This window comes from Pelophylax lessonae (assembly GCF_965119305.1).
Source record: "Pelophylax lessonae genome assembly, chromosome: 4".
Taxonomy (NCBI): domain Eukaryota; kingdom Metazoa; phylum Chordata; class Amphibia; order Anura; family Ranidae; genus Pelophylax; species Pelophylax lessonae.
Genome location: NC_138771.1, coordinates 535986984 through 535998597, shown reverse-complemented (window position 1 = coordinate 535998597; position 11614 = coordinate 535986984). Strand labels below are relative to the sequence as shown.

Genomic DNA, 11614 nt, shown 5'->3' with positions numbered 1-11614 from the left:
AAAGCAGAATGAGCTTCCCCCTACAAAATATGTATCCAAGGAATTGCTGTGCAAAATGACAAAATATATTTTAATCTATCACAAATAATTCTACAGTGGAACCCAACGCACTGCAGTATACAACAATGCATATAGTGTTCTGCACTTAAAAAAAAAAAAAGGGGGGTCATTTGTTTTTTTATTTGTTATGGTGCATTGATTGTGAGTAATAGGCTGCTATAATATATTGCATGTAAGCACATGCATTCATGCACCCCAGTGGAATGCTTTTAATGTGACTGGGCCCTTAGGAAAGTTTTTGTTTCCCAAGGCAACTACTAAAATTTTAGCTTTTAACTTGTGCTCTGTTCTGGGGAAAATCAAAGTTGTTTTGGCCAGTATAGCGTTTCTCCATTGGTTGAAAAAACAAACTATATTAATTTTAATTGTTGATCCTTGTTGTCTTTCAGTTTTTCTTTGTGTATGTCTTTCTGATGATTCTATTGCTTTCAGTCTTCTTTTATAAGTTCTCTCTACTCATGGGAGTTCTAACCCTTTGAGTTCTAGTCTAACTTTTCTTGCACAGAAAGTACTATGTGCTCTGATTGCTGCTCTGTAGTCTTCCAGGTCCTTATACTCCATGTATTCTTGTAGCTCTGCAGGTGGCATTTGGCTCTTTATACAGAGATGATGTCTTACTAAAGCCCAGCCGCGTCATAGCCATTTTAGCAGCCGCCTGCATGCTCCAGCTGGTAAGTGTTTGTCTTTGTGATGTTTTCTTCCTCTTGAGACTGCCGTGTTGACATTAAATATTGCCTGGCTTTGTTAATCAATGTAACCTACTGGCTATAGAACGTCTGTTTGCGTGTGCTCTATATCTGTATCCAACATCGTGATGCCTGCATCCCATTATTCCAAAATCTGTCTGCTTTGTAGGTTATGTGCTAAGCATGATATGGCAGTTATGTAATCTGTTCAATTATTATGAAGCAAAATGCTGGAAATTATTTATAAATCTGATGCAGGTTGTCTTCCCAAAGCAATGTGTTTAAGATTCCTTTATCCTGCTTTTGAATGTATTGTTAGTATATATTCTGAGGAAACCCATTGTGCTAGCCATGATGCCCACAGAGTTTTAAATTGACATAGCTGTGTCGATATACAAGCAGTAGCCACATTATACTGCTTTAATGTTCACAAAGTGTGTCTAACCTAAACCAATAAAAATTGTAGATGTAGTTTGCACTTGATTTGTTACAGTTGGGACATCATTCCCTTTTCTCCATAGAGCACCATGGCTTTACTGGGATGTGCTGGAGACAGTCTACCCAACTATTTTACAGACCCACTGGGTGGGCAGATTTATTATACACCTCCATTGTTTTTTTAGATCCCACACTTCTCTTCTAACATTCATACTCCCTCCCTGTTCTGGAAATTTTATAGATGGGCAACTCCTATCCTCATATTTCAGTGGTTCCAAATTAACAATAACTACTGCAGTAGGGAAGAGACCCAAAAAGATACTCCGCATCTTTCCACATAACTGTTTTATTTATTCGGTCCAATTGAAAACATTTTTTATACACTTTATTACATAGGTATCATGTTTTATATTAGTTGTACTTTTTATGGTAATAAGAGGTGTTACATAGGCAGAATAACTTCTAATTGGGACTTGAAGGAATGTAAACGTAATCATAACATTATTTGTGCCGTGTGCAATACAGAAGCAAAGCAAACAAAATCAAATACAATTTAAGCAGAATTTTACCATTTCTTTTACACTCACCTAGGTGGATGTGGCTTTGACCTGATGCTTTGGCCATACTTTTAAAGTGCCCCCCTTCTGTATTGGACCTATACTTTTTTTTTTTTTTGCAGTTGGAATTTTGAATTCTTGTATCTCTGTTAGTCCAGCAGCCCTTCTCTATGTCCAGGTGATGTTGAGATGTGTGAAGCCCTTAAACTATTTTCTCTTTCGTTCATTGATGGACACCGCTCCTGGTCTTCTTAACCATTGAGTTATACTGTCCTCTACAGGAGTAGGACACTAGGCAGAAAAGTCTATGGGCAGTCCAAAGGGATATACTCCTCTCTCTGTTATAGGTACTCAGTTTTTTTTTTCTGCCGAGTCAGGAGTTAGGACCTAGTTCCTTGCTGGGATCTCTGGTCCTGGCAATTTTCTTTAGATAGATTTTTTTTTTTTTTCTACAGTTTTTTTTTTTTTCTCCTGTGAGATCTACAATCAACTGCCAGACTGGGCGATGGGCTGGAAAATCCAGTGGTCACCCTAGTCTGGCCAGCAAGTGCGTGCAGACCTCAGCTCCGTGCTAGGTCAGCCGCGGCATATCCCCACTGGACAGAGGCTGGCCTGCGAGTTAAACTCCTTGCGAGGTCGCATACGACTGGGTTTCTGGTATGGTGAGTAGCTGTTCCTCCCCCCCGCCCCCCCCCCCTTTGGGGTGGACGTTGGCCATTCCATGGGACGGTCGGACCCTTGGGTTCCCCTCCTTCCTGTCAGGCACCTCCCATCCTACCCCCCTTCCACTTATGCTGGGGCTGTGTGGGTGGTCTGGTTCACCTACTGGGGTGGGGGCAGGGCGCTATGCTGGCAATGGGGGCGGAGGGGGGTGTGCTTACCGGCAACCAGACGATCGGCATTGCGGGGGAGGGGGCTGTACCTGGTGGGGGCTCCTGCCAGGGCCTGTCCTTGAGGCCTAAGTATTTCTCCTGGGAACCTTGTGATGCCGCCATTTTATTGTAGCCTTGTGTAGTCCGGTGGCCATTTTGAGGTGGTTTGCCATAGAAAACAGCAAGGACCATGTCTGTGGAACCTTCAGAGCGGCATTTACGGCGGTGTGAGCCCCTCATCCCCTTATATTGACTCCTGGATCCTTTCTTTTCCTGAGCGCCCTACGTGCAGTGCAGATTCTCCTGGTGGCTGCGGTGCCTGGTTTCTGCGGGGTGGTGGGTCCCTCTCCCTCTCTGCTGAGGATCGATTGGTGCTCTGTGACCGGCAACCGGTTGGGCTGCCAGAGCTGTGGGGTTGTCCCTTAGCAGTGTTTTACACTTTTTTGTGGGGTCCCCCTCGTGACTCATGGAGTCTTTGGAGCACATCTCCCCACCTAATCCCCCTCTCTGAGGCTGTGGGGCCCTCCGGATCCCATCCATCGATGCACTGACGGCGGTCCTGGAGTCCTTGGTGTCCCGGGTGAAAGGACCTTATGGACGACGGGCTGGCAAAAAAGCGCCTCCCCTCCTTCACCTGTCTCATCTGTCTCATCTGATCCTGAATCTGATTCGGCTGCCGCAGATGTGGGTCGCCCTGCTAGGTATGTGACCACACGCCCTGAATCCTCAAAAAGTGAGAGGATTCCTCCTCCTTCTGCAACTGTGTACAGATAGGTGCTGGTGGACGCACCGATTGTATCTGTGCGTGAGACCTTTAAAGATGGAGGATGCGGCTGAGGCGCAGGTTCCCTTTGGAACTCGCAAGCCATCCAGAGCGGAAAAGGTGTAACCTTTCCCTTCCCATTTTTACAGAATTGTCTCTAAATAGTGGGGACGACCAAAGTGTTCCCTTGGGTCCCTAAGGGATTAGCTAGGTGATACCCCTTAAGAAGTGGACTGTTCCACCGGTGGTGGACCCTCCAGTTTCCAGATTGAACAAGGCAACCATAATTGCGGTTGAAGAGTCCCTGGCCTTTAAGGACCCGGCTGACAGGAAGGCGGAGACTGTGGCCTGTGATATGTACACCCTGGCTAATTTGGCACAGAGCCCAATATTCACCATTGCCCTGGTGTTGCAGACTCTGACAGAATGGGCTAGGCTTTTGCACCCCATGACCTGGAGGAGTAGCAGTCCCCCCCCCACTTTGCTGAGCTGGTTCCCCTAGTGGCTCGGCTCTGTTTCAGCACTGGTCCTTCGGCATGTCTTTTGTCTCAAATGCTGGTCTGCAGACCAGACTTCTAAAAAGGCCTTGACTAATCTCCCCTTTCAAGGCGATCGCCTTTTTGGTGCTACCCTGGATTACCTCACAGGGGGTAAGGAGTACTTTTCTTCCGCAGGCTACTAAGAGCAAGCATCCTCATCGGAAAAGTGGGCCCTCCTTCTCTGCTCATAAGTTTTTCGTCCCTCGGGATCGACTGACAAGGGATCAAAGCCCTTCGGGGGCCTCCTCTGGCAAGTCAAGAGCGGGCTTCTCCAGACCCATGGACAAGGCCCCTTCAGCATGAAGGTGCGCACTCATCTGTATCTAGGGTGGGAGGGGGACGTCTTTGTAGGTTTCCGGACCCGTGGAATCCCCTGGTACAATACAAGTGGGTTAACGAGATAATTTGGTCCGGGCCTACCGGCATCAGGCTTCGGTGGCCCAGGTGTGCAAGGCTGCGACTTGGTCATCGGTGCACACCTTTTCCAAATTCTATAAGATTGATGTTCTGGCATCAGCTGATGCCTCCTTTGGCCGCAAAGTTCTCTGTGCGGCAGTGCCATAGGGGACCCCTGTTTTTTTGTGGGTCCCTGGCTGTTGGGGTTGTTTATCCCCTGGGTTATTTGCTTTCCTGGGTTGTTGCTCCTGTTGAGCCTTTTCTATTGCCCAGATGGTTCTCTTACTGTGCGTGTAAGGTTCCTTTCTCTGATGTGGGTACTGCGTTGCCTTTTATATGGTTGCGTCTCCCACCCCTCATGTCTACACTGCTTTGGGACATCCCATTGGTGATGACTGTATGAGGGGCGGCGACTGTCGGAGGACGTAAGAGAAAACTGAATTTTTGTACCGTAAAATTCCTTTCTCTGAGTCCTCCGACAGTCACCGCCCCCGCCCCTCTTTTGGGGTTTTCTTGTACACTTACTGCTATGCTACCAAACTGAGTTGGGATGGCTTACTGCAGGGGGGTATTGACCAGTGGGACAGCCCCCATGGGTGTGTCTATGTTAAATGCTTTTGTTTTTAACAAGTCTTATATCTAGCTACTCCTGTGGAGAGGAAGTCAATACCCATTGGGGATGACTGTATGAGGGGCGGCGACTGTCGGTGGACTCAGAGAAAAGAATTTTATGGTAAGATTTTACAAAAATTCTTTTTTTTTTTTTTTTCCATTGGCCCCAAGGAACAGTGCATACATATTGAGTTTTTTTCTCAAACTGAAAAGCACTGGAACACACTGCACTGGTGTGAACTGAGCCATTGGAACCTATATAACTTACTTTCCATGAGTTTTTGATGCAGAAAAAAAAATCACTGTACTAAATATAGTATGAACTATCCCTGGCAAGGAAAGAGATACTAATTCAGCATTTCAGAATGTTTCCCGCATGAACCATATTTTAATGCCTTTATTAGCCGCATGTTTTATAGGGAGCTCTAATATTAGCCCAGAACTCAGTGGGTTGCATCAAAGTTTTTGTATTGGTATTTCACATATTGTAAATGAACTTATTTTCTCTGTTTATTTATTTTTTTCCCTCCTTAGGATGGTTTAATTCAGCAGTGTGGTGAAACCATGAAGGAAACCATCAGCGTACAAACTGTGTGTAGCTATTCCACAGCAGCTGGTGTCTATGGGTTAGACTCTGTAAAGAAAAAGTAGGTGAAAATGTTTATATTTTCTGTAAACCTGTCATCTCCTGTCATCTCTTGCCATCTCCTCTACTGACAGGACCACATGACCGATTTACTTTCTACCTAGGAGATGCATGTATCACCCCACTTCCTTTCAATCTTCCTTTCCTGGGCACTGATGGTTGTTGAAGAGCCAGGACCCCTTGGCTTGATTTGTTTTTCATTCGCCAATTTAATGCTACCCCAACCTTCAACAATATTGAAGAGCACATGGACTTGTATCCGTAGGACTTGGCATTCCACAGGTTTAGCGCTTTAAACCGAAGACTTCAATCACTCCCCAAGAAAATGTTTTGTTTTTCTGACAGTTTTAACATTGAGTGGTGTACAGGAAATGTAACATTCTGTTTACTACAAATAAGGCAATAGTTAGTTATCAACTTTCCCTCTAGAGAACACATGAAGAGTGTTTCACCCGGTCAATGCATGGAAAATGTGCTGACAAATCTTATAAATATGCTCAAAGCCTACCATTTTTTAGTGACTGTTGGTATCCAAACACAGCAGATAAGGATACATAACATTTCATAATGTAAAATGATGGGATTTCTTACAAAGTTGCAATTTAGCATTATTCAAGTCCTACTGACCTCATATACACACCTTTTTATACAGTTGTATTCAAAATTATTCAACCCCCCAATGCTGTAAAGGGTTTTAGGGAATTTAGTGTACATTTGTAATTGTATTCAGATATCCTACAAGGACTTCTTAAAGAACCATATGCAACTAAAATGACATCAATTGGTTTTGTAATACAGTAGTAAATGTTTCTTTTGTGAATTTTTCATTGACACAATTATTCAACCTCTTAAAGACTACCACTCTGAAGAACAGAGGTTCATTGAAGTGTTTTCAATCAGGTATTGAAAATACCTGTGGATGTCAGGGAGCAGCAATAAAGCCTAATAAGCACCAATTAGGCAGCTTTAAAACGACTGCGATACTCAGCTCTTTCTAGACATTTACTGGTGTGGTTACAAACACGGTGAAGTCAAGAGAATGGTCCAAGAAGAGAAGAGGTGATTACCCTTCACAGGAAGGGCAATGGCTATAAGAAGATTGCAAAAATGTTAAACATACCAAGAGACACCATAAGAAGCATCATTTGCAAATTCAAGGCAAAGGGCACTGTTGAAACGCTACCTGGTCGTGGCTGAAAGAAGATGCTGACTTCGACTGCTGTGCGCTACCTGAAGCGTAGAGTGGAGAAAAGTCCCTGTGTGACTGCTGAGGAACTGAGAAAAGATTTGTCAGATGTGGGTACTGAAGTTTCTGCTCAGACAATACGGCGCACACTGCGTAATGAAGGCCTCCATGCCAGAACTCCCAGGCGCACCCCCTTGCTGTCTCCAAAGAATAAGAAGAGTCAACTGCAGTATGCCAAGTCATGTGGACAAACCACAGAAGTTTTGGGATAGTGTTCTGTGGACTAATGAAACAAAATTAGAACTGTTTGGGCCCATGGATCAACGTTATGTTTGGAGGAGAAAGAACACCTTGCCTACTGTGAAGCATGGCGGGGGGTCAATCATGTTTTGGGGCTGTTTTGCTTCTGCAGGTACAGGGAAGCTTCAGCGTGTGCAAGGTACCATGAATTCTCTTCAGTACCGGGAGATATTGGATGACAATGTGATGCAGTCCGTCACAAACCTGAGGCTTGGGAGACGTTGGACCTGGGAGACGTTGGACATTTCAACAGGACAATGATCCCAAGCATACCTCCAAGTCCACTAGAGCATGGTTGCAGATTAAAGGCTGGAACATTTTGGAGTGGCCATCACAGTCACCAGACTTAAATCCGATTGAGAACCTCTGGTGGGACTTAAAGAAAGCAGTTGCAGTGCACAAGCCTAAGAATGTGACTGACCTGGAGGCTTTTGCCCATGACGAATGGGCGAAGATACCCGTAGATCGCTGCAAGACACTTGTGTCAAGCTATGCTTCACATTTAAAAGCGGTTATAACTCTAAAATGATGTTGTACTAAGATTGAATGTCACTTGGGGGTTTAATAAAACTGATGATGTGAGCACAGAAAAGACATTTGTGGTTATTTCATTATAAATGTTATGTTATATTTGTCTGACCTACACGTGCCTCTTTGATTTAATTGTAAGCAGGATGACTGAATGATCAAAATCAATGTCAAACTGGCCAAAACAATCAATTTCAGTGGGGGTTGAATAATTTTGAATACAACTGTAGATCCACTGTAGATCCACCAGTGAACTACTACTGAAAGCATTTAAAAAAAAAAAAAAAAAAAAAACATTTTAAAGGTCCATTTGAATAATGAACGCTTCACTGTGGCCCTACTTTAAAGAAGAAAAGATTAGGTATACAACAGTATGCTTTACACATGCAAATGGACTGGTTTAGGGAATTTGAACCTGCCAGAATGCAAAAAAGCTTAAAAATAATAGAAAACAGCTAAAAACATGACTATCCCCACACAGTGGTCCACAATTTATGAATTGATTATAGTGTTTTCTTAACACTTAGCACAGCACAGGACACAGGAATTGATTCTTAGACCATGGGTTATATGTTGCTACCTAAAGGTGATTGATTGGACAGTGATGCTCTATATTTTTGCTAGCGACATTGAGTAATCAACCTTCTGCTGAAGATTTATTTTCTATTTTTTACCAGTATTCTCTTCTTTTTTTTTTTTTTTTTTTTTTTTTACAATTTTACACATCTCCCTAGCTTACAATCCTCACTCTTCCCTCTCCAAATGAGGGTTGTCGATTACCATTTTGCACATTCTAAAAGCCTGGGACGCCATTCTGCTCTCAGCCTCTCAAAAACTTGGTATTTTTTACCAGCCAACTCAATTCTGTTAAAGGTTGCAAAGTCCCTAATCCCTATTCTCCCTGTGCTTGTTTCCCACTCCACATGTAGTCTGCGGGTGCATCAGCTTTCACCTGCCTCTTACCAAACATCTTCATCTGGAACTGCTCTTCAGACCTCTGCTCAGAGATCTTGAGGCATCTTTAATCCACAGCACTGAGTTGTGTGTTTATCAATAGACGCTCATCCCCCATTCAAGATTCAGCCTGAAGGTGCACCCCCATAGGAAGTGGTTTCCTATGGTTGTGCACAGAGAAAAGAAGAGAAACCCATTGTCTGTGAGGGATTTAAGAAGTGGAAGTTTAGGGTGGCTCTATGCAATCAATTCCTGTGTCCTGTACTGTACAATTAGGATAACAGAAACTTTGATGTACCTGTAAATGCTGCATCTTGAAGTACAGGACCAGGACACCGTTCCCTCCCTTCTTTTCTGTGTGATCTCCTTACTGCTTGCGAACAGTGGCAAAAACTTTGCTGGGGCTGCCCTCCAATCACCTAAAGGTAGCACTTTTAACCCATGGTTTACCGGTAATCATTAATTCTTGTGCTCTGTACTCTGTGGGGCACTGCAGACTCCACACAGTGGTTCAACACTTTATTAGTGTGTGTGTTCGATATAGTTTTTTTTTTTTTTTAAACACTGGAGTTACAATTTAAGCCATTGGGGATTTTTTTTTCCACCTCTTCTCCTAACCCAGGTTGTGGCACTCTAAAACCCTCTGTCCTATTTATGATTTAGCTGAAACATATAACTAGTTCAATCCCTGACTGTCACTATCTAAGCGGCTCTTAACCACTTGCCGACTGCCTAACGCCGATCTACGTCGGCAGTCAGCCCCTCACAGGCAAAGTGACGTAGGGCTACGTCACTAGCTTGTGAGGGTCTAGGGAGCGAGCGCGCGCCCCCGCGTGGTCACGGACCCCCCCGCGCGTGTGACCGGCGGACCCGATGTCCGCCGGTCACTCGGCGATCGGCGGGGGAGAGGGAGAATGTCAGGCAGCTTGTGTAAACAAGCTGCCTGTCATTCTCCTTGCTGTTAGGATACTGATCACTCGGATCTAGTATGTAGATCCGTTGATCAGTGTCCATACAGCTCAAGCCCCAGCCAATCACAGTAGAAAGCACGCCCCTAGGGATACACACAGCCCCTCCCTCCCAAATAAAGTTAACCCCTTCACTACCAGTGTATTTTTACAGTAACAGTGCATATATATAGCACTGATTACTGTAGAAATGTCACTGGTAACCCCAAAAGTGTCAAAAATGTCAGTCAAGGGTCCGATCTGTCCGCCCCAATGTCGCAGTACCGCAAAAAAAATCGCAGATCGCCGCCATTACACGTTAAAAAAAAAAAACAACAAAAATGACAGAAATCTTTCCCTTTGTTAGTAAACGCGATAACTTTTGCGCAAACCAATCAAAATACGCTTTTTGCGATTTTTTTTTTTTTTTTTTTTTTTTTTTTTTTTTTTTTTACCAAACATAGGTAGCATAAAACAAATTGGCCGAAAAAGTAAAAAAATTTTGATTTTTAAATTTTTTTTTTGGGGAATTTCATATAAAAAAATGTGAAAAATATTGCTATTTTTGCAAAATTGACGCTCTTTTTTTGTTTATAGCGCGTGATCAAAAAATCGCACAGGTGATCAAATACCACCAAAAGAAAGCTCTGTTTGTGGGAAAAAAAGGACGCCAAATTCGTTTAGGTACAGCGTCGCACGACCGCGCAATTGTCCGTTAAAGTCACGCAGTGCCGAATCGCAAAATACCCCCTGGTCGGAATGGGGGTAAAATCTTCCGGGGCTTAAGTGGTTAACAAAAAAAAAATATATAACCGCCTGACATCCGCGCTACAGCCTATATACGGCTGCAGCGCGGACTTGAATTTTCGGGAGGCTGTTTTTAAACTGCCTCCCAGAAAGACTCTCCTCGCGCGCTCCCGCGAGCGCGCATCGGGGAGAATCTGTGTCGGCCGTGATCACAGATCGTGGTGAATGGCCAATCACAGCGGCCATTCACCACGTGATCAAGCCGTCCAATGAGAGATGTGAGGAAGGAGGAGAGCCGTCAGCCGCCGGGGACACAGAGAAATGTAATCAGGGCACCGATCACCAGTGCCCTGATTACTAAAGGTAAAAAAACATACACATTGCCCCCCCATCAGTGCCCCCCATCAATGCCCACAATCAGTGCCCATAGTGCTGCCAGTCAGTGCCCATCAGTGCCTGCTCATCTAGGCACTGATGAGCACTGACTGGCAGCACTATGGGCACGGAGTGTGGGCACTGATGGTGCCACCCGCCAGTGCCCATCAGTGCCATCCACCAGTGCCTATCAGTGCCGCCCGTCAGTGCCGCCTCGCAGTGCCACCTCTCAGTGCCCAGCAGTGCCGCCTATCAGTGCTCATCAGTGCCGCCAATCAATGCCGCCTATCAGTGCTCATCAGTGCGGCATATTAGTACCTCCTCATCAGTGCCCATAAGTGCCACCTCATCAGTGCCCATCAGTGCAGCCTATCAGTGCCGCCTCATCAGCCACATCAGTGAAGGAGAAACATTTATTTTCAAAATTTACTCGCAGAAAATAAGAAACTTTTTTTTTTTTTTTTTTTTTTCAAAATTTTCTGTCTTTATTCTTTTTTTTTTTTTTTGTAAAAAATAAAAAACCCAGAGATGATTAAATACCACCAAAAGAAAGCTCTATTTGTGTGAAAAAAATTATAAAAATTTCATATGGGTACAGTGTAGCATGACCACGCAATTGTCAGTCAAATTGTGACAGCACTGAAAGCTGAAAATTGGCCTGGATGGGAAGGGTGTTTAAGTGCACAGAAGGCAAGTGGATAAATATAATATATAATTTTTTTTTTTTACGTGCTTATAATAAAATGTCTGAAAGGTGTAGAGGCAGCTGTCCATAGAAAGCAATCCAACTCAACTCTATGCCCTTGGAGGACCGGAGCAATGTCAGACATCACTTCCACCCAACAGCCTTAAACGGCCAATTTATTTTTTGCTTTTAAGTGTAAATGTGAGATCTGAGGTTTTTTGACCCCAGATCTCACAAAAAAAGGACCTGTCCTGCATTTTTCTTTTTACATTCCTTGTAATAGGAATAAAAGTGATCAAATGTGTTTTTTTTTTTTTTTTTTT

At 44.0% G+C, this 11614-nt stretch overlaps 1 protein-coding gene across 1 annotated transcript in view; it reads left to right on the top strand.

The window, feature by feature from the left end:
- Positions 1-11614, top strand: part of GMCL1 (germ cell-less 1, spermatogenesis associated) — a 295564-nt gene that overhangs the window by 115958 nt on the left and 167992 nt on the right. Inside the window, exons 5-6 of the mRNA XM_082254811.1 lie at positions 634-731; positions 5458-5570. Of these exons, the coding sequence (XP_082110937.1) occupies positions 634-731; positions 5458-5570 (211 nt within the window). The remainder of the gene's footprint in view (positions 1-633; positions 732-5457; positions 5571-11614) is intronic.